This window comes from Podarcis filfolensis (genome assembly GCF_964270895.1).
Source record: "Podarcis filfolensis genome assembly, chromosome: 8".
NCBI classification, from domain to species: Eukaryota; Metazoa; Chordata; class Lepidosauria; order Squamata; family Lacertidae; genus Podarcis; species Podarcis filfolensis.
In genome coordinates, this window is record NC_139611.1 from 2,321,573 (window position 1) to 2,347,930 (window position 26,358).

Consider the following 26,358-nt stretch of genomic DNA (forward strand, 5'->3'; position numbering starts at 1 on the left):
CCTCACAGCCGGCTCTGGCCTGAGTCTCCCCATATTCCTTGAGTCACGCATTCCTTTCCACTGCTTTTCCACTGTTTGGCAATGGGACAGCAGCCACGTGGCCCACCAGCCAAGGGTGGAGAGACTGTGCTACAGAACAGGTTTAACAGTCAGTCCCTCTTCCCAAGGAACCCCCCGGAATTGTAACCTGTGAGAGGAATAGAAGTCTCAGTACCCTTAACAAACTACAGTTCCCAGGATTCTTTGAGGGAGGCCAGGACTCTTTAAAGTGATATCATAGTGCTTTAACTGTATGGTGCAGACAGGGCCTGGGCGAGTCAGACAGTTCCTCCCTCTGGCTCGTATTGTCTCTTCACTGACCGGCAGTGGCTCTTTGGGGCGATGAACCAGTCCAGACTTTGGGCTGCACAGGGTTCTTTCAGGGCAGGGACAGCAGAGGCGTGGCAGCCCCAGGCGCCCTCCCTGCTCTGGCTTAGAGGATGGGAGTCTCCCCAAACACAGAGGGAGAGGTTAGAGCCATTTATAATGGGAGTAGGTGGGGTGAAAGTGTACAAGGAGGGGCCACGGACCTCCCACCCATCTCGTGCACAGATGACACACAGCCGCCTGCCTGCCTCCTCCTCTTCCACTCCCCCTTTTGCTGCTGGGCACCCAGAAGGCGGAGCTGGGCACCCAGCCTGGCTCCAAATGGAGGCACGCCGCTCTAATCCCTCTCCCTCCAGTGGTGCGTGTCAGCACATTCTGCTGATTCATGACAAAGCCACTGATTACAGGGCCGGGCTCCGTAATTGCCTGGCTGGGGTGCTTGGCTGAAGAGACCCATCCTGCCAGCTCTGTTGCAAAGACCTTGCTCAGTGCTTGAAATGCCCGAGTTGGCAGGACAGCTTTGCTGAGTTGATGCCATGTGGGTCAGTGGGTGGTGGCTGCTTTTTTCCTTGCTGCATTTCCATGTGAGTAATCTGTTGGGGGCTGCATGCCAGCAGTTGGTGCAGCCACCCCCTTTCCTCCGTCTCTCTCTCTCTCTCTCTCTCTCTCTCTCTCTCTCTCTCTCTCTCCCACCCCTTTCTCTCATTCTGGCACCAATAACTCTCTCTTCCCTCCTCTGTGTGCCACCCCATTCTCCCTCTCCCTTTCTCTCTCTCTCTCTCTCTGCCCCTCCCTCCCTCTCATTTTGCCACCCATCCTCTGCCCCCTTCCTCTCCTCCTGCCCACCTAGCAGGCTGCCCGAGGAGGGATGGCTTGCTTTCTCCAGAGGTCTGAACTGGTTGCTCACACTGGGCTTTGGAATCACTCCTCTGGTCGCAAGTAGCCCCTTCCTCTCTCTTTTGGGAAGCCTGCAGTTGTTCTTAGCAACAGCCCCTGAGACTGCCTCACAGGACTATTCCGCCTAGCAGAGAGGAAACTGTGGAATGCGCTTGTAGGCCAGCAGCCTTTAAATTGCCTTCTGGGGAGTCTTGGGGACCCCCAATATCTTATCTGGGGGTTGCAGATGGCAATGGCAGACGAAATCTTCCCCAAGAGACAGCCTGTCCTCTGTTGTCGGCCTTACCCTGGAATGCACAGGCATGGAGGAGCCCTGGGGGTGTGTCAGGGCATATTCATTTCACGGTGGTACAGCCCAGTAGCCTTTGACCAGCACACCTTGCTGTGCGCCCTAGAGCATGTGCCAGAGTCATAGAATCATAGGATCTTGGAGATGGAAGGGACCCAAGGGTCATCTAGTCCAACCCCCTGCAATGGGCCCATCCTGCACGACCTCCCAGGTTCCAGCATCTTGCTCAGTCAGGCCAAAGGTCCATCTGGCCCAGTAGGCTGCCTTCCAACAATGGCCAACTGATACTTCCAGGAAGCTTGCAAGCAGAACATGCGTATAGGCAACTGCTCTCCTTTGTGATTTGCTCACAGCCTTTGCTGTTGTGTGGTATACTGCCCCTGCGCCTGGAGGTTCAGTGTAGTTATCAGTCATTGGAAGAAAACAGGAACATTTAGCAGACAGTTTGTGCGATGCAAGAAGAACATTTTTCTCATGAACATGTGCAGATGGTTCTGCAGTGTTATCTGAGCAATCTAGAGAGGAACCACTCGGAAGCACATATTTTTAGGTAATGTAAGAATCAGTCTAAGTAGCTTTAGGCAATTCCAACTCAGCCCTCAGCTTGCCAGTGAGGCTATTGTCCTACTTTACAAAAATGTTGTACAAATTGCAGCAGAGGTGGGCCCTTGCAGTTCTCAGCCTGATTTCATGCTGAGGGAGAGGAAAAGGGAAGCAGGGGGAATGAACAGCGGAAAGCCAAAGTGGATGGGGGGGGAGCCCTATGCAAGTGATCATTTCAGTCTTTGGGTAAAAGTGATCCAGGGATGGGGAGGGGAGAAGAGGTTGTCTGTGGGAGAAAGAAGATAGCAGAAAGAGAGCGAGAGAAAGGGGGTGTGAGAGGGAGAGATGGAGGGGATGGGAAAAGAGAAAGAATCAGGAGAGGAGGATGTTAGAACGAGAGAACAAGGGGGTGTCAGAAAGAGAGAGCCAGAGAAGGCCCCCCCTGGCTTGCTTCGACTCTTGCTGGCTTGCAGGTCCTCCATGGGCAACAGGCTCCTGGCCCCTGCATTAGAACAAGCCGGAGAATGCGGAGGGCTTTAAACACCTCGCATGAGAGACCTGCACACTCAGTATTGGTGATCAGCTGTGAAAGCAACACAGAAGGAAGGCACAGAGCATTACTGCTCTGCAGCACTGGAAATATGACAAATGGTACCAAATCCTGTGTGGTACCAGCACGCTATTCAAGCCATCTGCTCCACCAGGTATTTGGACTTGGTCCTCTCCCCCCCCCCCACCCCCAGCACCTGCCAGCCTTAATGATAGCTCCATTCCCTGGCTAGACACACTGAGGATCTGTCAGTGTATATTTTGGCAGCGCCTGTCTATCTTGTTCGGATATTTTTCTGAAGTCTTCTTGTAATTGAATCTGAGTGGAGCAGGAGCTGGAGCCAAGGCCCAGGAAAGCAAATTCAGGCCTGCCTTTTCTGGCCCTTGCGCTGAATAAATTTGGTACGTTGATGGCCCAGTTCTGGGCCGATGGATGGCCAGAGGCTGCCAAGGGCACCTGCCCTGACAGAAACAGAAAAGAGGTGGCAACGAGCCACACACATTCTCCCTGCCTTGTCTTCCCTATTAGTTTTGAGAGTAATATTTCTTGTTTCTAAAATGGGAAACATCCAGGAACGTAACTCTCTTTGTGGGGAGACTTGCCCATTACCTTGTATGCTCAGTGGTAAGGCAAGGGCATTCTGCATATGCTCAGATATGCTTCCTCTTCCAGGGAAGGGGAACTTCTTTCAGCCCAACCAAGGGCCGCATTCCTTTCTGGGCAGCTTTTCAGGGGCCACACAGCGGTGGTGGGTGGGGCCAGAGGCAAAAGTGGGTGGAGTAGGCTGGTTTCTACCTGAACACACACGGCCCTCTATCATTCACCCAGAGAAGCCGTATCAAGAGAGCTAAGGCACTTTCCAGTCAGGCAAAAGTGTGAGGACGAAGTGAAGGGGCAGCGGGGGCTGTGCCCAGTCCCAAGGCATGGAGAGTTCTGGGCTAAGCCTGGCTCAGCTCAAGCCTGCCTGAGGTTGCAGTTCTTGGCTTGCATAGCTGCCAGCCCTCTTCTCTTGTGCAAGGTGGTCCCTGTCCATAGATGAAGGCCTTAGTGCAGTTTTCCCAAACAACCAGCAAATTAGTCTCTTTACAGTCAGAGTTGGGGGCTGGAAACTGCTGGTTTTGTGGCAAGGAATGATGAAGCGGCCCTCTTAGATCACTTCTGCTAGGATGCTGGATGATCTCATTTGGAGCTCAACACCCCCTTGTGATAAGCTGGAGATCCAAAAGAAAGGAAGTGTTTGGAGCAGAATGCTGATCTGGATCTGGATCTGCATTTGAAATATGTAACAGCATTTGTAGCTCTGGCAAGCAGTCCCAAGCAAAGAAAGGCAGCGCTGGCTGCACAACTGCACATGCCAACCTCCCCCAACCTGGCGCCCTCCAAATGACTATAACCCCCATTGGCTCCGACACGCTGGCTTCTTCCTTGCTAATCCAGAGCTGGAGCTAGCCTGCAGTTGTCTCACGAGGGCAGGGCAACAGGAACAGTTGCTGTGGGCGCGACCAAGAGCAGGACACAAAATGGGTGTTGTCAGAGATCATGCAACCAATCTGACGGTTTTCAAAATAAATGTTAAATGACGCTGTGGGTTTTCCTTTTTCTTTTTAGGGTGGCATAATTAAGCATGCTTTAGATGAAAAAGCCAGATACTGCCTTGCTCTGGGGCTTTTGAGGGCAGTGGGCCAGTCAGGATGGCACCATTGCAGCTTCCTCCTTGGCCCTGCGCCTGCAGCCTGACACAGCTCAGCGCATTCAGTCGCTGAACGCTGCTGTGGGGGGAGGAGAAAGCAGGGGGCTCTGCAACAAGGGCTGGAAGAAGCCGGCAGATTTTCTGCACAACAGCTTCTGAGCTGGGCAAACCTGGCATTTGGGGAGCAGCTTTCCTTGAGGATCCCCAGCTAGTTTCCACTTGTCCCAGTGGCAGTTTGTGTGGCTGGCATGATAAGAATTGTGAGTGTGCTTGAGGTGCGCACACGATGAGAGAATCTCCATTTGGGGGCTTCCAGAACCTTCCATGTCCCCCCTTGGCTTTCTCTTCCCAGGGAGTTGGGACGGCTTCCTTCCCAGCCTCTCCTGCTGAGGGAAAAGGGGCTGATTGAAGCCAGGCGTTTGGGGCTTTTGATCAGGCGGCGTGTTGTGGCAGCTCCAAGGCCTAATCGCTCCCAGATGCCTGACCTCTGCAGCGTCTTTGGGTGCTGGGCAAATTGCAGATGCTGGATTTGGAAGCGCCAGGAAATGGGGAGGGGGGGCGCCGAGCACTGTGCAGAAGGATTGCTGAGGGAGCTGAGCCAAGAAGCGACAGGAGTTGCTACTGCGGAGGCAGGTTTCCTGGGGTGGTTTGGAAGGGCCCCATGTGGATCCAGCCACTGGCCGTGGGGGGGCGGGGGGAGCCCACCTTCTTCAGGCAACCTGGTTGCTTGTTTGGATGACTGTTCCTTTCCCAGACCCAGGCTGGACGAAGCAACAGCACACCTGCCCCTAACCCTTTGCCTCGGGGTGCTTTGCTTTCTCTCTGGTAAAATGTCAGCTCCTCTCTGGGCTCAAGTTCACATCTTGCATTTTGACACTTAGGTCCAAAATGTCTCATTGTCCAGTCATTTGGAGGTGCCAGATTTCAACTTTATGAGTGGCTTCGAAGTGTCATCAGCATCATTTCCCACCATTTCTGGGTCTTGTGCATGCAACAGGTTTCAGCTTTCTGGCTAGCGTGGAAACAGCATAACTGCATATATAGCAGGGGTGCGGAGCCTTCTTCTGCCCAAGGGCCACATTCCCTTTTGGGCGATCCTCCAAAGGCCACATGCCCGTATGGTCACAAGTGGGCACAGCAGTTGCTACCTCTTCCCTCCTCCGTCTGCTTTCCTTCACTGTTGTGTCTGCCCAAAGTCACTTAGCAGGACTGGAGCAGGCAGGTGCAGTGCTTGGCTGGGCTTCTTTCCCCGCCTGCCCCGTCTCCTCACTCCAAGCAGCCAGCAATGCCTGGAGATCCAGCATGTGGCTCCCCCCACCCTCCAGCACTGCTTGAGTGCCAACCGTATCCTGATGCGTTACAAACTCCCCTGGGGGATCTGCTCTCCGCCACACAGAGGGCTGCCTCTTTGGCGAACAAAGCGCTGCTCTCAAGGCCTGAGCCGGCTGGGGAAAGGGTTCTCTGTCTCTGGTTACACTCTGGATATCCCAGACAATGGTCCTTTGATCAGGTCTGGCAGGCAGGAGCGGGGCTGCAGAGGCCTCCTCCAGGTGGGACGTTTTCCATGGATTCCAGCTGCTTCCTTGCGTGTGTGGGGGTGCCAGTGGGCCCCTCTGCAAATCTACCCACTGGGAGCCCTTTTGACAAACTTACTTTTCCTGCAGCTGCCTCCCAGGACAATGGGGACATGCAGTAGACCCGTGACACTCTGCTTCCAGGTCATTTGTACTCCACTCCACTGTTCCCGACTAACTAGATCTTATGAACTTGGTCACCTTGTAAACTTTACAAGGTAGAGCCTCTGGCCAGCTCTCCTAATAGCTTGTGGCTTATAATGGCACTGTTGTACCACCGTCAGCTTAAAAAAAGGAGAGAGAAAGATGTCCTGCCTCCAGCCCAGCTCTGCCACCTCTTTGTTCTCTCCCAAGACTGAGCACTATGCCAGGAAGAAGAGCCTGGCTTCTGGATCAGGCCCAAGGCCCATCTAGTCCAACATCCTGTTCTCACAGTGGTCAGACAGAAGTACCAGTGGGGATGCCACAAGCAGGACCTGAGTGCAGCTGCCCTCTTCCCACCTGAGATTCCCAGCCACAGATACTCAGAGGCATCCCATTCATTCAGAGATGGAGCAGCAGCCATCAGAGCCATGAGCCACTGGCAGCTCCATCTTCCATTCTCCTTTTGGAGCCACCCAAGCTGGTAGCCGTTGCTATGTCTTCTGGGAGCAAACCTTGGATTGGGAATTACACCAGCCTTCCCCAAGCTGGTGCCTCCAGGCGGCATACACTGCTCTGCAGCCTGTGCTGCCTGCCTGTGCTTGAGGCTGCTTGCCAGATCTGTCAAGCCTGTCAGTCAGTGTGTTTGTGTGTGTCCACATCAGTATTCCACCGCAAGCACGCTTGTCCCCCTTTCTTTTGCCCATCTGGCTTATCACAGGGGGCGATGATATCACCCAGCCTCCTGGTAGAAGTGATCTAATAGGCGCTGCTTCATTCTGCTTTGCCATGAAAACAGCTGTTTTTAGTCCCCAGCTCTGGCTCTGTAGCTTCCGGTGGCTTATAGAGAGACTAATTTGCTAATCAGTGAGCAGGGGAATGGAAGCGATTTTGTAGGATTAACCTTCCCTGTGCTAGCATAGTGGAGCTCAGCGATGTCCCCGGCCATGCTGGTGACTGAGGCTTGCAGGATTACTCTCTCAAAGAGCGATGCCAGTTTGTTCATGGGCCACCATTGTGCTGCTGTCTTTCCCAGGAGCCTCTGCTCCTGGTCTTCCCGTCATTTGTGGGATGAGTGCCCTGCATCTGGGAAACAGAATGCGCTGAGACCTTAATCCCCAAATGCAGATTTTTGCTTTTCCCACTCTGATGACTTAAAGACTTTTGACCTGGTCATCACTCAAGGCTTAGAAATCAAGGGAAAGGGTTAACCTGTGCTCCCTGGAGCCTGTGTCATGCATTGCAGCCAAGTCAGAGCGGTTCTTCCGCCCCCTTAAGCAATTCTGCCTTGTCCTGCAGAGTGTTTTTAATTCCTTTGAATCGGAGACATCCGAAGCAGCAGCAGCATATGAAAGCGTGGTTTTCTAAATGCGAGGTTTGTGGGGTGCTGTTTCAAATGAACCATGCTTAACATTGAGAAAGGGAGGGAGGAGAGGCAGAGGGTGTTATTGTTTCCTCAGACTGGCTCCTGGCTTGCAAATCATGGTTTGCCTTTACCACTTAGGTGCCAGCGCTTCGCCCAGGGATCCGGTGGTGGTGATTTATTTAATTCATGTATTTCAAAGCAATGCTACAAAAAACAGTTACTTATATAAAAACAGTTAAAACTGTGTGTGTATGTACACGCGTGCATGTACATCAGTATATATAAATCTCGCACGCACGCACACACACACACACACACACACACACACACACGTATGTTAGAGGCTGCTGCCCCTGCTAAGCTCAGAGGGTGGGCAGAGTGCTTCTGCACTCCTGTTCAGCTTGCATGCTTCTCACAGGCATCTTGTTGGCCACCCTGAGAACAGGATGCTGGACTTGAGGGGCCATTGGCCTGATCCAGCAGGCTCACCTTACATTCTTAATGTTTTGCTTAGATCTCCTTTGGAGAATTGCAGTGAAATTATTCCTCTCAGATTAAAGGAGATGCTGGATGGCCCTTGCAGCCACCCTAAAAGGGAAAGGGGGCAATCCTTGGGTCCTTGCAAACCCATGGTAGCTTCTGTGGTTACTGCACTGCAGGTGGTTAGATTACTGTTCTTGCCCTGCACAGCGGCATTCCCTAAACTCAAACAGTGGAAGGGGTCAGGACTGCTCCTTTGTTATACTCTGGGATACTAGTGCATATGAGTGCACAGCCTCTAGGGCAGCCTTTACCAACCTAATGTTCTCCAGACGTTTTGGGCTACAACACCTATCCTCTGTGTTGCTGGGGCTGATTGGAGTTGTCACCCAAAATGTCTGGAGGGCACCAGATTGGCAAAGGGAAAGAGAGGGGGGAGAGAGGTTTTTGCTGCTCAAAATGGCCCAGCCACGCAGGGGAATGATTAATGATGTGCCTGGAAGTGATATCATCTCTGCCCTTCTTGTGATGGGCCGGTGATGTTTGTGCGCAAGTGCCGCCCCCACAGCGAAACAGTGTTTGCACCTGCTAGCTTCAAAAATAACACGAAAATTGCTATTTATTTCTTTGAAATGTGTATCCCCACTTAGAAGTTTGTAACCGGAATTCCAGCAGTGAACATAAATCGTAAAAAGAACTACATTAAATAGAATGGCAATTAAAATCAATCACTTGCAGCAGCTGGAACGGGTAGGAATAACGAAAATATTCAAATGCCAGATGGGACATTAAATGACTTGGATGAAAGTTTTTGGCAGACAAAAGAAGCTCCCTGTTCACCAAGAAGCCTCTTAAACTTCACAGAGATGGTGAATCTGTGGCCCTCCAGATGCAGGACTGCTAGCTCCATCGCTGTAACAGGAGTTGGAGTCTCAGCAGTCTTGCGGGGGGGCACAGATTCCCCATGCTGTTTAACATAGTGGGGTTATCCGGATGTTTGGAGTACATTGTCAGCAGATGCTGATGACACTCAGCTCTATTTCTCCTTTGCATCTGCAGGTGAGGCAGTGGAAGTGCTGGACCAGTGTCTTGCCTCAGTCATGGACTGGATGAGAGCCAACAAAGTGAAGCTCAATCCAGATAAGATGGAGGCGCTGTTAGTGGGGGGTTCCCTAGACCGGATGGCTAGGAGATCGCCTGCTCTTGATGGGGTTACACTTTCTCTGAAGGAGCAGGTTCATAGCTTGGGGGTTCTCCTGGATTCATTGCTGTAAGCTTGAGGCTCAGGTGGCCTCAGTGGCCCAGAGTGCCTTCCATCAGCTTCGGCTGGTGGCCCAGCTACGCCCCTATCTGCTCAGGGTTAGTCTAACTACTGTTGTCAGTGCTCTGATAACCTCAAGGTTAGATTACTGCAATTTGTTATACGTAGGGCTGCCTCTGAAGACAGTTCGGAAACTGGTGCAGAATTCAGCGGTCAGGTTGCTCACTGGAGCAAGACGGTCTGAGCACATTACACCAATCCTGGTGCCACTTCACTGGCCACTGATTAGTTTCCTGGCTCAATTCAAAGTGCTGGTTTTGACCTATAAAACCTTAAATGGCTCTGGACCGCAATACCTCAAGGACCGCCTCTTTCCATATGAACCTACCCAGACCCTGAGATCATATTCTGAGGCTCTTCTTCGCGTGCCTCCTCCGAAAGAGGTCCGGAGGGTGGCAACATGAGAACGGGGCCTTCTCTGCAGTGGCTCCCCGTCTGTGGAATGCTCTCGCCATAGGAAGTTCGCCTGGCACCTTCATTATACACCTTTACGCAACAGGTTCCTTTTTAACCAGGCCTTTGGTTAATCCGATTTACATCCTATGCCCTTTTAAAATGTTTTTTTTTTTTTGTGGGAGGGGACTATTGGGTTGTTGTTTTATATTTTTATTATGGTATTTTGTGGTTTTATATCTTGATTTTATTCTGTGAACCGCCCTGAGACCCCAGTGTATAGGGCAGCATATTAAATAAGTAAATAAACAAATAAATTATTATTATTACAAAGGTTCAAGTCAGAGACAAAGGCCTTAACTGTAACTTTGCCCCTGTGTGCACCATAAATTTAAAGCATCCTCCCCCCCAAAAAACAGGATAATGGAAACAGGAGTTTACCCCAGAACTACAATTCCCAGCAGCCTGCAAATTTAAGAATAGTTTCCAGAGCTTGGGGGGGCTGGGAGGAAGACATGCTTTAAATGTGTACACAGCCAAAGAAGGCACCCAGCAGGCTTTTCTCTGGAAAAGGCATTCTAACAAACAGGCACCACCACCAAAAAGGTCCTGCCTCCTGTCACTATCACCCTTGCCTCTGATGGCAGGGGGACCCAGAAAAGTTTGTCTGGTGCAAATTCAGTAAATTGCCAGCTAAGTTATGCACAGAATAGACATACTGAAATTAATAACCCCAAGTTAGTAATGTCCATTAATTTCATGGGTCTACCCAGACACTATCAGGGATCCAATGCAACAGTTTCTCTAGTGGATCACACATACCATTGTGTAGCAAAGGTATAGAATTGTAGAGTTGGAAGGGACCCCTAGTGTCACCCACTGCAACTCCCCCCATGCAGGAATCCCAACTGGATTATACATGATCATACAACTAGTTTCCAACAACCTGTTTCTGCATTCTCTTGCATATTGCTAGCAGAACAAGTATCACGCCACAAGGCTCTGTCCTTGTGCTACATGGGATGTTACACTCTTACGGATTCTTCCTCCAGAAAGATTCTTCCTCCTATGTATGGGACTTGCCTCTTCAGTGCTGCCTTTTAACTGAGATTTTCATTAGCTTGGGTGTGGCAGAGCAGCGTCTGAAAGTATTCTGCATTCTTGCTAATAAGTCTATTATATCTTTATATCTTCTATTGTGTGTTCCCTGCTTTGCGAGGGTGTTGCCTGAAAAGCCACTGGGACATATCTCTCTATCTGTCTGTCTACCTCTCTGTTAAGCACAAACAGGACCGGGATCTGCTGCTAGCAGAGAAGCAAGAATCCTGTTGTCCTCTTTTAACTTTTTAAAACATTGTTCATGTTTAGTTTTTATTACATTGATAACCCACCTTCCCCCAAGGAGCTCAGGGTGGTATATATGCTTCACTCATTCCCCATTTCATACGACAACACTGCGAGGTAGGTTAGGCTGAGAGATGGCGCCTGGCCCAGAATCACCCAGTGACCCTTGTGGGCCTGAGTGGGGATTTCCCTCCCAGACCCAAGCTCAGCACTCTAACCACTGCACCACACTGACCCTTAACGTTGCCTGCTCTTCCCTTGCAGACCTGAGGGAAGTGACGAAGCGCTTCTCCAAGATGGGGGTGTTCAACTACACAACACTGACCCTGGCTGACCCCAAAGGGCTGCTTTACGTGGGGGCTCGAGAAGCCATTTTCGCCCTCCGCACCAACAGCATGGAGCTTGAGGAAATGGTGAGTTGCAGATTGGGCTGTCCTGGGAGGTGCTACACAGATGCATTAATCACAGAGATGCCTGCCAAATCTGCCTTTCCCAACTGGGTGCCCTCTAGTTTTGGGAACTGCAACTCCCATCAGACCCAGCACCAGATGGCTGTGCTGGTTGGCGCTGAGGGGAGTTGTAGTCTCATCAGGTTGGGACGGCTGTGCCAAAGATCCATCTCGTTCTTTGACCCGTGTTCTAGCAGTGCTCAGGAATCCCCAAAATGGGCATTTGAAGGCCAAGAGCACTTGCTGTGCTGCTCTTGCTTCCCAGCCGTGTTCAGCCATCAGGACTGGCAGCCATTGGGTTGGTCTGTCCTTACATAGCAAGCTGTCTTGTAGAAAGCCAGACCTCTTGCCCACTTTTTTTCTAAACTAGAAAACTGCAAATGCTGCAGCCTTTACTCCTAGGGAAGTTGCTCCACCCCCTTGATTGTTTTGGTTGCTCTTTTCCAACTCTAAAACACCCTTTTAAAATGCTTTTATCGTGCTGTTTGTGGCTGTGATTGTGTGACTTTCCTGTTTAGGCAACATAAACCACACCAAGCCCTTGTGATAGGGTGGGCTTCATAGGATGCTTAAGAATAATTTCTACTTCTTTGCAGATCCATTGGGAGGCTCCAGCAGAGAAGAAAGCAGAGTGTATTCAAAAGGGCAAAAGTAATCAGGTAAGACAGGACATGACCCTGGGGATCAGGGCCATAACTCAGCCTCCTCCAACCTGGTGCCCTGCAGCTGCTTTGTACTACAACTCCCATCAGCCCCAGGCAGGACAGCTGTCCTACATGCCACTCAAATCTGAGCCAGTTCACGTTTCCTTCACTGCAGACTTCTAGACAAGGAAACAGAGAGGTGTCTCCCATTGCTTTTTTGGGGGTTGTTTTCAAGAGCTGTCCTTAAGAAAACTGAGGCTGGCGTCTGAGACCTGCACCCCGTGGGGGTCCTCTTGCCCCATGGATCTCCCACAGAAGGATGGGCCTTTGTCCCTACCACCAAACGTCTCTTGACAGCGGTGGGCAGGCAAGCGCAATATTGTCATGGCTTGTCAGGCACCTGCAGTGAGGAACTTGCTGCTCTCCCCACCTGTTACGCCGGGGGAGTATTCAGAGAGGACCCACTTTGAAGCTGAGGGAGAGCGGCTTGTCCCTAAAGGAGTTCATGGTGGAGGTGAGATTTGGCTCAGGGCTTTCCTGATTCATAGCTCACTGTCCTGTCCATTATGCTCCACCATCTTGGTATCAGTGTGTGCACGGGCCCTTTCCCCGTGAGCCCCCAGGCACCCTGCAGAGAGGGTGGCTGCTTTATACTTCCCCTTTCCATTGCCCTGCCCCTGGGAACACTGGTCCGCTCTAGTCGGCTCAGCTTCTCGCCTTTCCTGCTAAGCAAGCAGACCAGGGCTCTCTGTGCATCAAATCTTCCCCTGCCGACTTCTCTGACAAACGTGAATCCTCACTGAGCTGGGCTGGCTTTGGACCAGACAGGTGTGCATCTGGCAGTCAGCCTTGCTTCCTTGCTGACTGGGCAACAGGAGAGACAGAGACCGAGGCTGCCTTCCTCTCCCCACTTAACCTGGGAGTAAGCCCCATTGAATTCAGGGTGACCTGCACCTGAGTAGTCACAGTTAAGACCACAGCTTTAGCAGCCTCCCATCACTCTTTCTGTTGTTGCAGTTGATTATGGATCATTGTTGATGGGGCTTCAATGTTGAGTCCCTTGGTAGGTTTTAAAACCTTTTTCTCAGTGATAAAATGTGGCCTGAATTAACCAGGCAGCTGAATTTCTAACTTACAGTAAAATATTTTTTTTAAAAAAAAACAACACAACTCTAGGTGACCGGCATCCTCCATAGAAGAGAGGTGTTCCCTTTGGTGTGAGAGGGAAGCAGAGATGCCTTTTCCTAAGCAGGTCTTCCTACTATTTATGCACAGGCTCCATATTAAAAAAAACAACCACATCACCACCCTCCCGGGGGATCCATTTGTGTGTGGATATGAAAACAAATGCTGATGTGATCCAGCTAATTAATCAGTTAATTAATTTCTTACATGAAAAAAGGGCAAGCAACGAGTGTCAGAAAAGTTACCACAGGGTTTGTGGCTTGTGGCGGCCAAGCATTCATGGCTTTTTCATCTTTCAATGTCTCTCCAGTTTGGGTTATCCTTTTCTGTTTTGTCCTGAAAGGGTTTTCATGGCCACTCCTGAATTTGCTGGCTTATTAAGCCAGGATTTGATACCATTTTGCTGTATCTGTGTGCTGAATCCTGCACATTATTTGCATATAATATACATAGATGCATGCTTTGGTTACATTTACAGTGGTACCTCTGGTTACGAATGCTTCAGGTTACGAGCTCCGCTAACCCAGAAGTAGCTGCTCCTGGTTGCGAACTTTGCCCCAGGATGTGAACGGAAATCACACAGCGGGAGGCCCCATTAGCGAAAGCACGCCTCAGGATAAGAACGGTTTCAGCTTAAGAACAGACCTCCGGAATGAATTAAGTTTGTAACCAGAGGTACCACTGTATTGTGCTTTTAATTGGTGCCATGGGTACACTGTGGTGGTTTTTGTGAAGGAGCTCTAACCTCTGATTGCTAAGTTTGGCTTCTGAGGAGCCGTGAGGACTGGAAACATGATTTTAAAGAACAGCAAGATTCTCCAGATGCTGACTTCTGCGTGTCAGCAATGCAACCACAAAATGAAAACAACCCACACCCTCTGGGACAGGTCATTTGGCAGAGAATGAGACTCTAAATCTCAGGGTTGCGGGTTTGAGCCCCACGATGAGCAAAAAATCCCTGCATTGCGGGGGTTGGACTAGATGACGCTTGTGGTCCCTTCCAACTCTGCGATTCTATTCTGTGTTTGTTGCGGTTGGAGTCTCACTAAGGACCTGCTTTTCCTCCTCAGACTGACTGCTTCAACTACATCCGTTTCCTGCAGAGTTACAACAGTTCCCACATGTATGCCTGTGGTACTTATGCCTTCCAGCCCAAGTGCGCCTACATTGTGAGTATGGCGGGGAGCAACTTTTCTGTCCATGAATCGTGCTTGGACACGTGGGCTGAGTGCGCTGAATGGGGGCAACTGGCTCAGTCCCATCACATCCCTCTCTTTCTTGGCCTCCTTGCAGAATCTGGCCACCTTCTCCTTGGACAGGCTCTCCTTTGAAGACGGAAGGGGCAAGTGCCCCTACGACCCCGACAAGGGGCACACGGGCCTCATTGTGGGTAAGTGGCACCCAGGGCTGCCTGCCTTCTTCAGCCTGAGGAGCAAAGTCCAAAGGGCAGGATGTCCCATTGGGAGGCGCTCTTTCACAAAGCTCATTCAAAAGGATTCTGCAGAAGGGCTTTGGGGTGCAGTGGGGGGAAGAGCCAACTTCTGCAAAGCTTTTCTTGCCTGGTCGCCTGCAGGCAAGTTCTTGCTCTCCACAGGCAACCAGGCAAGTAACAGCTGGCCAGCCTGCTCCCTGCCTGCTCCCCCTCAATGCAGCCTGGGCCTCAGGGCTCTTCAAGCCAGACTAACCCCTTCTCTTCCACCCATTTTAGAGGAAGAGTTGTATTCGGCAACACTCTACAACTTTCTGGGCACGGAACCTGTGATCCTGCGCAACCTGGGCCCCCAGTATTCTGTCAAGACTGAGCACCTGCCCACATGGCTCAATGGTGAGATGTGATGGGAAGCAGGGGGGTGGTTCTCCAGTTGGGCTCTCTGTGCGCATGAGTGCGTCATGGCTCCTCCTTACAAATGCATGTTTTCCACGATGGGTTCCAGGCAGAGGCTCACAAGTGTGGCAAATGCTGCTTGCCTTGGTTTACTTAGCTTGGAAAAACCAGCACCCTCTGCTTCTGTACTCTGAATTTGTGATCTCAAGTCTGCACATAGTTCAATATTGTCTGTGCTAGGCATGGGGAGCCTGAAACCAACCGTTTCTAAAGCCCGTGTGGTGTAGTGGGTAAAACATTGGACTGAGATCTGGGAGAACAGAGTTCAAGGCCCCACTCAGGTGTAAAACTCACTGAGTTACCTTGGGCCGGTCACTGTCACTCAGACTAACCCATCTCACAGGGCTGTTGTGAAGATTAAATGGGGAGAGAGGTCCTTGGATGAAAGGAGGGGTATAATTGTCATTGAAAGAAAGTAGGCCAGGATTATATCTGCACATGTGTGTTTGGTGGGGACTTGGAGGGGATCGGGAAGGATGCATTTGGTTTCAGGACTGGCCGTTCATCTTGCTTCCTTTCCTCCTTTTGTAGAACCCCACTTTGTGGGCTCGGCCTTCGTCCGGGAGAGCAAAGGCAGCGACAGAGGGGATGATGACAAGGTCTATTTCTTCTTCAGCGAGCGGGCGGTGGAGTACGACTGTGACATAGACCAAGTTGTGGCCCGGGTAGCCAGAGTCTGCAAGGTAGGCGGCACTTCCAGAGGTGATGGAGAGTTATGGCAGGCTCAGAAGGCAGGCTCCGACCACCTCAGAAGACTCCAGCTGGGTCAGAGCCCAAGGCTTGTCTATTCCAGCAGCCCAAATCAGAGTTGAAAGAAGGATGTATTTTAAAAACCCTACAGAATTCTTTTATTGCAATGAAACAATTTTCTTATATACAGACACTCCAATAATAAGTCCTTAATAGGACTTATTCTGATGCAGTATATTTCACCCTCTGGCCAACAACACAGAGGTCTTCATCAGTGACCTGATATAGCATCAAAGGAATGAAATGTGAGAAATCTAAAGAATAAAAAACTTTAACAAGTCAGCATTTCTAGAATAAAAAACAAACATGCACAAAACAGCAAGAAGCTGATTTTCATACTTTACCTTTGCCTCACTTCTTCCTCTCCAGCTCTTAAAATTTTGCCTGTAAGCTCCATGAGACAGGGACCTCCCCCCCCTTAAATGTTAATTATCTCTGTGCAGGGGGACGTGGGTGGCGCTCGGACTTTGCAGAAGAGGTGGACGACGTTCCTGAAGGCACGGCTGTTGTGCTCTATTCCGGAGCAACAGCTGCATTTCAATCGGATCCAGGGAACGTACACTCTGAGTGGGGATCATTGGTCTGAAACTAGCTTTTTCGGAGTCTTCCAAGCACGCTGGTAAGGCAGCAAAGAACTGCTTTCAGATTTGTCTGTGGGGCTGATGGCCCTCTGCTCTGCAAAGGCTGAGTGGGTGGGTGGCAGGGCTGCAGGAGTGTAAAAATGACACAAGGTACGAGGGTGAGAACAGAATTCAGCTTCCTGAGAATCTCTGCTTTCACTTTTTTTTTTTAACAAGCAAGCATCTTGTCCTAAGGCCAGAAACAATATTTGTTAGGTATTGATAGATGGACTATTGATACAACTGAATCATTTTTAAAAACCCAGTTTTTGAAAATGACATTCAGTGAAATTTCCTTAAAACAATATAAAAAGAAATCTATATATTAGAAGTAAAACCATATCCTTTAAAGCATGTGGTCCGTGCCTATAGAAATCCTGGGAATAGGAGGGGTGATCAGACAAGATTTCCAGGGGAGGCGGGTACAACTTCAGTGTGTTATAGGTCTCTTTTGGGCACATACACTACTTTGCCCTTAGTGAGCAGGACCTGTGCTAGTCACGCAACATGGGGGAAAGAGCAGCATAAATTGCCTAAATTAGTCTACATGATTTATGTTGTTCCTGGTGTCCCCCCCCCCAAAAAAAAAGACTTCCAATGCCAAAAGGAAAGATGTGGGGTTGGGTAGGGTTAGAGAGGCTGTCATCCTGATACTTGGATAACACAGTCAATGAAATGGGAATAATTGCAGGCGTCCTGTTCTTTCCCTCAGCCTGTCCTGATATAACAGCAATAAAAACTTCCCAACCTTGATATCTGAAAGGGGAGGTTGAAATAGTTGATCTTGAATTATTGTTCAATTTACTGGCTGCTGGTAGAATCTGTAAAGCAAAGGGCAGGGCGGGGGGGGATGGGACAAATTCTCCACAATCACCTACTGGTTAAGCAAAATATAGGACACTACATGGCTGATTTGTTTTTCTAACTTGTTTTTCTGGAAGCTGTTCAAGAAAATAAATGTGTTCTTTGAAAAATGGTCTTTGTTTATTTGGGGAATAACAAATTTCAAGATAAAAAGCAAGCCTAGTGTATGGTTGTTTTTCTGTGTTGTCATATCAGTTTAGGATTTAATTATGGCAGTCATATCAAACATATATGTAGTTTTCATTAGAACATATTTTCTTTTATTTGTAAATATTTCTAGTTCAATACCATTTTTTTGTTTGCAACTTCTTATGGTTTTTTTGGGGGGGGCGAGTAACTATTTAAAATTGAATCTTCCCAATCTTGGTTGCTCTCTATTGCTAAACTTATTTCTGCCTCCCTCCCTTCCTTTCCTGCAGGGGAGATGTGGATGTTTCTGCCGTCTGTCAATACCAGATTCAAGAGGTGCAGAAAGTGTTTGACGGTCCCTACAAGGAGTACAGCGAGGTAGCTCAGAAGTGGGTTCGGTACTCGGACCAAGTGCCCAGCCCTCGTCCTGGAGCAGTAAGTACTTCTGGGGAGGAGAGTGGGAATCCCGAGTGGCTTGCCTGCCCCACCCCCTGAGAGATGGGGTGCCCAGCTGCTGCCCCCTTCTGGTCTGTGAGGGCAGAAGTGTACCCATCACTCCCTTCCCTCCCAGTTTCCCCTTGGACAGATTGGCTCACGATCCTGAGATTGCTTCTCCATATCCAGATTCTTCCAGAGTATCTTTACTTTTTATCACATGTGGTAGATACCTCATGCCACTACACAGGGCAGGTGGCAGCAACACGAAAAATGTAGGCACACATTTGGAAAATGTGTATATGATGGAGCAACTCAGTGGAAATTTCCCTGGTCTTACACGGAAGACTTGGCATGTCCCCAAGCTTATGTGAATCCCCACCCCAGCTGATGTTGTGATTCCTGCATCACAGTGGGTCATACTAGATGACCCGTGGCAGCCCTTCCACCTCAGTGATCCTGGGGTGATTCTGTGATAATGGGCCACAGGGCTTTGTGTCTACCTCTTATCCAGGTGCCCAAGCATGATCGGGCCAACAGTTGAGAGCATAGGCAGCTGGGATAGCTCAGTTGGTGGAGCACGAGACTTTCAATCCCAGGGTCGTGGGTTCAAGCCCCACATTGGGCAAGAAACTCCTGCATTGCAGGGGGTTGGGCTAGATGACCCTCGTGGTCATTTCCAGCTCTGCAATTCTATTATTATCTCTCTGGGTGTGTTTTCTCTGGCTGTCTCTCTGTCATAAGTGTCTACTCATCTTGTGGAAGCTACATTTCCTGGCTTCAAATCCTTGCATCTTTTGCCATGTGCACATTACTTTTCCAGGTGCCTTCTTATTTAGCCATGAGGAAAGTGTGCTCTGCACACCCGGAGCAGCCAATATGGTGCTCTTCAGCTGTTGCTGAACTGCAGCTCCCCTCCTGATTGTGCTGCTTGGGGCTGATAGGAGCTGGAAGGCAACTCCTTCTGTACGCCCTCAGAAGCACTCTTCTTCATGACTGCTTTGCATCCATCACGGCTGGGCCTTGTCAAATTAAAATCAGTTTTGCAGAGCCAAGGCTTAATCTGTGTCAAAGCATTTTCAGCTCTGACCTAAGCCCTGCATCTTCCCTTCCTTCCAGTGCATCACCAACTCCCTGGAGCTGCCTGACAACACGCTCAACTTTGCAAAGAAGCACCCCTTGATGGATAAGGTGGTCCCTCCCCAAGGCAACCGGCCTTTGCTGGTGAAGAAGGAGGCCAACTTCACCCAGCTGGTGGTGGAACGGGTTCATGGCTTGGATGGCAAACCGTATGAATTGCTCTACATTGGCACAGGTATGGGATTCTAAGGCCCAGAGCACTCTTTGCATGCAGAAGGTACCAGTTTAACCTCTGGCGCATCAAACGAAAGGGTCTTGGTTAGTGAAGGATGGCAAAGCTTCTCTGCAGGAGGTCTTGGAGTGTTGCTGCCTGCCGGAGTAGACCAGGGATAGGGAACCTGTGGCCCTCAAGACGGTGGACCACCAACTCTCATGCCCCCCCCCCCGCCAAGGACCTTGTTGGCTGAGGCTGTTGGGAGTTGGAGTCCAGCCACATCTGGAAAACCACAGGCTCCCCATCCCTGGTGTACTTGCTCCACAAACTGAAACTCCACTGCCAGGCAGAGAAGATTGTGTAGGGGGTCTGGCTCTGTATGTCCAGTTGCAGCACCTCTGCGGATAGACTGAGTTAGTGCTGCAACCTGTTCCTGGGTTTGGGGGATGGAAATGCCACATGAGTCCCGCTCTTGAGTCAGATGAGAACAACATAATTTCAGTTTTGATGCTGGGGCGGTTCTTGGAAGGAGTGGCCTGAGGAAGGACTGTAGCTTAACGCCTGCATGTAGAAGGTCCCAGAATCAACCCCTGACATCTCCAGGAAGGCCTGGGAAAGATTCCTGACCTGGAATCCCAGAGAGCTGCTGACCGGCAGTGTCAGCTAGGTGGACCTAATGGCCAGACTCAAGGCAGCTTCCTAGGTTCCTATGATATGGTAACTGGCAGAGGCAGTGGTCCCTAGGGCAGCTCTGTTCTGGAGGAGGGTGGCCCAGAAAGCGCCTTCCTGTGATGCTTCATTGCCATGACCTCCCTCTCTTGAATTTTCTGAAGATAATGGCTGGCTGCACAAGGCCGTGGTCTTGCCATCGGGTGTCCACCTGATCGAAGAGCTGCAGATCTTTGAGCATGCCCAGCCTGTCAAGAGCCTAGTGTTGTCTCTGCAGAAGGTAAGAAATGTCCCTGCATGGGCTGGGGTTGGAAACACGGGGGGTGACAGCAGGCAACAGTCCTTTCCTTGCGGAGTCACAAGGCATGTCCCCAATCGCACCACATGATGGGCAGTGCTGATGTGTAGGCCCACCCAAAAAGCCTTGCTCAGAACAGATTCTACAAGTTAAGACCACTTGCTTTTGCTTTGGCTAATTCTACTTTCAGGATTCAGACATCAAAGGGTTAGTGAGCGGGTCTTTTTGATGAGGGATGGGTGGAATTGTAGTGTTTTGGAGGTGAGAGAATAGTGGGATGTGCTGGTCAGGAGATGAGGGCAGTGCAGCCAACTGAGCACTACAGGATTGGGGTCAGCCACTGTGTACTTTGGGGTTTGCTAAGATTTCATCAGAAACTGCCTGCATGGTTCTCTGCAACCATAAGGACTAGAAACCTGGACAAATGTATGCAAACTTAGATCCACAACATCCCACATTTGGCAGGAGATGTTTGTGCCTCTGCAGCAAGAGCATGCAATAGAGCAACCCAGGGAATGAGGCAGCGCTGACTTTTTCAGTGGTATCTGAAGATTAAGGTGGGATCAAAGTGGTATGAGTCTAGATGCTGCTCCAGTATTGATATTCTTCCCTCTCACCCCAGAGGGTGCTGTTTGTTGGCTCCAACTCCCAAGTTATCCAGCTTCCTGTGGCCGACTGCAGCAAGTATCACAGCTGTTCTGACTGCATCCTTGCTAAGGACCCGTACTGTGCCTGGACGTGGAATGGGAGTCGCTGTGTTCGCATCGATGCCTATGATGGGTAAGAGGCACATCAGTGCATCTTGGAAAGTGGCAAAAGAGGGAGTGACAAGGAAGGGAAATGTGGAGAGCAGTTGTCTATTTGTGTACGCCCTGAGACATCAACTCTCAGGAGTCTTGTTCAGCTACTCTTCTGTGTCCAGACCTTTGCTGAATGCTCTTAAGTAGCTTCAACCACCAGGCCTAGAAACTTCTGCACTTTCTGAGGGTCAGAACTCTATGCCTGCACAAAAAGAACTTACAGGCATGCAGAATACACTCAACTCTGGTTTTATGGTCCTGTTGCCTTTTATTTAAATAATTTATATCCTGTTTTTCACACATGTCTCAAAGTGGCTTACAAAAAAATAAATAAAACAGACAACATACAAATTTTAAAACAAAGGTGACCCCCAGCTTTTCCTTGGTATTGTTGTGCCGTTCCTTAGCTTTGTTCCCTCTGTCTTGTGGCAAAACATCTTCTGATGAACTGGCTTTTGGCTCTTTTAGGACCTCGCTGCTGTTCCAGGATTTGGGAGTGGAGCCGGGGATTTGCAGCCCCCTGCGCACGTCAAAATCAGGTCAGTCCTGCTCTGCAATTTTCAGGCAGTGTTGTGTTGTGGTTACTCTGTGGACTCCTCGTATATATGCTTTGTGGGACTTGTGGTTTCAGCATTGTGGTCCTTCAGTGACAAAACAAGCTTAACTAGGGTGATTGTGTGTTTCAAATGCTCAGTTGCAACTCCAAAGCTAGCATCTTCATAGGAAATGCCACAAAATCGAGTTTTACTCATCCCTCATGCCAAGTGAAGGAAACACTCCAGCTTTCACCAGTAACTCTGGAGCAATGTCCTCAGTTGTCTCCACACCACACACCTCCTTATTATCCTCACAGCAACCCTGTGAGGTAGGTTGGGCTAAGCAAAAGCGGCAGGCCTGGGGTCACCCAGGGAGCTTCATAGCCAAGTGAGGAATTTGTCCCTGGGCCCTCCCTGGTGTGCTGCATCATGCAACCGACGGACTCTCACAGGCTGCGCCTGGATGGACTCTCACTGCAAGGAGATTTGGTTGCTTGTCTGAGGGCAGCCCTGGGACTTGTGGCTGGACCATGAAAAGGAGGAGGCATAATTGCCTCTTGATCAAAACTCACATGACATTGAGTCCTCTGTCTGCAAATCCTTCTAGAAATGGTGGTGGGAGCCTGTGGGCACATAATTTGAAGCACAAGAGAACAGAATTAGGCAAGAGGCTGCCTGATCAGAATGTCTATACTAGGTCACTTTCACACAGTACATTTAAAGTGCTGTGATAGCACATTAAACAGTCCTGGATTCCCCCAAAGGATTCTGGGAACTGTAGTTCGTTGAGGGTGCTGAGAGTTGTTTGGAGACCCCTTTTCCCCTTGCAGAGCTACAATTCCCAGAGTGGTTTAAGAGTCAGTCCCTCTTCCCAGGGATTTCTGGGAATTGTAGCTCCGTGATTGATAAAGACCTGCCTTTTTGAAAAGGACTTTGGTTACTGGGGCAAATTTTTGCTAGATTAGTTCTGTGTGGGTTTTTTGCTGCTGGAATTCGTTAAACGGGTTGATTATTGTTAATTTATTGCTTTGAATATAGCTCAATCAGTAGAGCATGAGACACTTAATTTCAGGGTCTTGGATTCGAGCCCCACAAAAAGGTTCCTGCATTGCCAGGGGTTAATTCCCCTCGTGGTCCCTTCAGCTCTGCAGTTCTATGATTCTGTGACACTATACTGAGTAGGGCTGCCATACACCCAGAATTGCCCAGACATAGCTGGGATTTGTCTGCTGGAAATAGCATCTGGGCAGAATTACTGAAATTCAGCCAAAATGTCCAGGAAACCCAAGGCACAGAGCAACCCATGTTGGAAGTGTTGATGTTTTGGCAAATTTCATTTTAAAAAACCTCAAAAGCATTTTTTAAAAAACTCAACAACTTTGCTATTTTTGCTTTTTGCAATATGGCAACCCTAATATTGAGGTTTGTCAGGGATTATGTGTTTCTTTGAACAAACAGGTGGGATAGACATTTTAAAAATGTGTGTCACTCTTTCGGTTCCTGGGAGGGACTTACTGGATACAAATGCAATATACAAAGACTCTGCTGTCTTTTCATTTCTGCTTGTGGGATCCCAGGGTGCTTTTGCTTTGGAAGGAAGAAAATCCTGTGTTTCGTAGACTGCAAGGAGCCCTGTCTGTTGGCAGAAGAATAGCTAGGTGTGATGTCCTCCCCCATCTCTTGTTCACCCTCTTCCTTCTCTCTGCAGGAACCAAAGTAATTCCCAAGAACATCACGGTGATGGTGGGCACAGACCTGGTCCTGCCTTGCCGCCCAACCTCCAACCTGGCCCAGGCTCGCTGGACCTTCAATGGGCAGGAGTTGCCTGAGGAGCGGGACTCGGTCCTGTACGATGCCCACCTCAAGGCGCTGATCATCTTGGGCACCAGCCTGAAGCACAGCGGGCTGTACAGGTGTGTCCAGCTGGAGGAACGCAATGAGCTGATGTCCGAGAGCTATGTGGTCACCGTGGTCTCTGGCCCGGCCATGTCTCTGGAAGCGCGAGCCCCTCTGGAGAACCTGGGCCTGGTGTGGATGGTTGTGATCGCTCTGGCTGCCGTGTGCTTGGTGCTTCTGTTGGTGGTGCTATCCCTGCGGCGCAGGCTCAAGGAAGAGCTGGAGAAGGGCTCCAAGGCCATCGAGAGCACCTTGGTCTACCCCATTGAGCTGCCCAAGGAGGCAAAGAGCCCCACCTTCATTCCCAGCACCACCTCAGACTCGGACGAGAAGCTGTGGGACCCAGCCAGCTACTACTACTCTGACGGGTCCCTGAAGATCGTCCCCGGCCATGCCGTGTGCCAGAACGGAGGCACCACACCCTCTCCCACCACCAACGGCATCCCTGGGCAGCCCCTGCAGTCTCCCCCACTCCACTCGCCCAACCGCATCAACCTGGGCAACATCCGCGGCTCTTCCTCCAATGGCTACATCCGCCTCAACCTGGGCGCCGAGGAGCGGCCAGACTACAGCGACCTGGCTGAGGAGCTGCGCCGGAAGCTCAAGCAGAGGCAAGCGCTGCCTGACTCAAACCCCGAGGAGTCGTCCGTATGAGCAGCGCCGTGGACTGGGCCTGTGTATTATTACTCAACTACCTCATAAACTAGGCTGGGATCACTGCCCCTGGCTGGTTCTACTTCTTTTTTTAAGAAAAGAAAATCCTATTTAAATACTTCCTTCAGACACTTCGGCCCCCAGTTTTTATACACTGCCAAGCCCCCATTACAGGCTGCTCCTGCCTCATTCAGTGTTTTCAGCCGTGCTTCCTTCTGAGAAATCCCCAGGACTTTGTGGGAGGTGTGTTCAACTCTTCCTTTGCCTTGGATGGTGAGCCTGAACCTCACTGGAGACTTGACCATTGGACTGGCAGACCCAGTAATTCAGGGCTGCCCACCCCCACCCCCACCCCAAAACGGCTTTGTGGCTGATGGCAGAGTGGACAGCAAAAGGCAGGGCAGAGTCTCATTCCCAGTACACAGCTGCTGTTGGGTCCATGCTGTTCTGTTTGCCACTTCCCTCTGCTGTGCTGACCAGGAAACAACCGGCCAAATGCAATAGTTGGGCCAGGGTAGCTGAGAGTGTGTGCCCCCCACCCATGCCTCTGAAGGAAACACTGGGGATTAACATGAAGATGCATAAATCCCCCCGAGGGAGTAATGCCACAAAGGGGGCCTGCATGTGTGGGGCTGGGCCTCTTCAAGCTTAGATGTCTTGGTGAGAGCGAAAAGGGGTTGGGAAGGTGGCGCAGGGAAGAACTGAGTTCCAGGGAAGGTGGCGCAGGGAATAACTGAGCTGGAGGCTTCTTTGCCTGGAAAAGACCCACCTTTTGTCAAAGGTGGCACCACCAGGGAAGGTGCGCAGAATCTGGGTTTGCCCAAGGGATTGTGGTCAGGTCAAGGCAGAAAGTTTTGAGTGGCAATCTCCCATCCTGCTAAAGCCTTTCAGGTTTATGTTCAATTCAGCGGGGCTTGTGCAGGAGATCTCCCCAGTAAATCACACCCTTCCCAGTCTGATTGGCGCCCTCCCCAGATCTGCCACCTGTGGTGACCACCTTTACTTACCCCGTGGTAAGACTTGCTTCTGGAGGAAGAGAGAACCCCTGTGTGTGTGTGTGTGTGTGTGTGTGTGAGAGAGAGAGAGAGAGAGAGAGAGAGAGAGAGAGAGAGAGAGAGAGATGCCTCTTCCTTCAAAGCAATTGACTGCTGTGACTAAACTGAGCTTCCTCCCTTCTTTTTGGGGGAATGAGGAGCATGCAGTGTAGATACCCCCACCCCCCTGGCTGTATCCCTGCCTGGTAACCAAGCCCTCAACGCAGCCAGACCCTTCCCCTAATCCTGCATGCATCACACCACTGCCAGCAGCTGACTTCACCCCCCTCCTCTCTTTTTACCCTTTTTTAATCCAAGAAAAACCCCATGTAAATAATAAGAGAGGCCTCTTGATAACAAGGGTCTCTTGCTCGCCCTGCCCACCTCCCCCAGGCAATTCGTGTAATTTATTTGTTACTGAAATATATTTATTTGATGTAAATATCTGGATATTTTTATATTAATAATAAAATGGAGAATAAGAATAACATGATGAGTACCGTGTTCATCGGGGCGTGGGGGTTTCTCTTCCATTGCAGAACATGCCTTCTCAAGAGGAGAGTGTGCATTATAGGTTATTAATAATAGTTGACGGCAGTGATAATATTGTTAAAACCTCATTGGGTGTACACTGCATTTTACAGAACAGAAGAGGTCCTTGTCCCAAGCAGACTGCCATCTAAATCTAGATGGGAGAAGGAGGGAGAGAGCAGGAAATTGGGAGAAAAAAAGGTGAATGTGCTGTGTATCCAGGACCAGCCCTACTCAAGAGTAGACCCGTGGACATTAAATGGCATGGCTAACGTTGTTTTCATTGGCTCTGTACATTGCATTTGGAAGAGAAGAGAGAGGCAAAGGCGTCATCTTGGGAGGAAGGCTGAATAAGGGCCATATATTAGGATATGGTGTTGGGTGGTTTCTGATTGCCTCTTCTCGAAAACGAAGCCCTGACAAATTGCTGTGTGATTATGCTAACCTTTGCCAAACTCCAGATATTTTTGACAACACCCCAGTGTATCTCTTGCAATGAAGAGACCTGTAGTTCAAAACATCTTGAGGGCGCTAGGTTGGTGAAAGTTGGTTTTCTGCAATTTTTTTATTCCTGGCTATGATGCATCTCAGATGATGAATTGCCCCAGACAGGACAAACTCTTCTTTTTCTGCCCTGTGGAGGCCACTCCTGGATATCGCGCTGTCCTTTCGTTAGCTTTCCCGACAACTGGGCCTCTTTCCCCGCGATCTTCGGGGCCTGCCCTTGTGAC

General features: G+C 50.1%; 1 protein-coding gene across 3 annotated transcripts in view; it reads left to right on the forward strand.

Annotated features, from left to right (window-relative positions):
* SEMA4C (semaphorin 4C) overlaps positions 1 to 25,584 on the forward strand; it is a 61,810-nt gene extending 36,226 nt beyond the window's left edge. For 2 of the 3 annotated variants that reach the window (XM_083629355.1, XM_083629354.1), the window contains exons 3-15: positions 11,219 to 11,367; positions 12,000 to 12,062; positions 14,303 to 14,401; positions 14,526 to 14,622; positions 14,941 to 15,057; positions 15,649 to 15,800; positions 16,311 to 16,486; positions 17,771 to 17,915; positions 19,035 to 19,230; positions 20,043 to 20,158; positions 20,799 to 20,956; positions 21,445 to 21,515; positions 23,221 to 25,584. In XM_083629355.1, the coding sequence (XP_083485481.1) occupies positions 11,219 to 11,367; positions 12,000 to 12,062; positions 14,303 to 14,401; positions 14,526 to 14,622; positions 14,941 to 15,057; positions 15,649 to 15,800; positions 16,311 to 16,486; positions 17,771 to 17,915; positions 19,035 to 19,230; positions 20,043 to 20,158; positions 20,799 to 20,956; positions 21,445 to 21,515; positions 23,221 to 24,062 (2,381 nt within the window). In that variant the 3' untranslated portion in view covers positions 24,063 to 25,584. The remainder of the gene's footprint in view (positions 1 to 11,218; positions 11,368 to 11,999; positions 12,063 to 14,302; positions 14,402 to 14,525; positions 14,623 to 14,940; positions 15,058 to 15,648; positions 15,801 to 16,310; positions 16,487 to 17,770; positions 17,916 to 19,034; positions 19,231 to 20,042; positions 20,159 to 20,798; positions 20,957 to 21,444; positions 21,516 to 23,220) is intronic. The other variant, XR_014551802.1, reaches the window with a different exon arrangement.
* Positions 25,585 to 26,358: the final 774 nt, after the last annotated feature.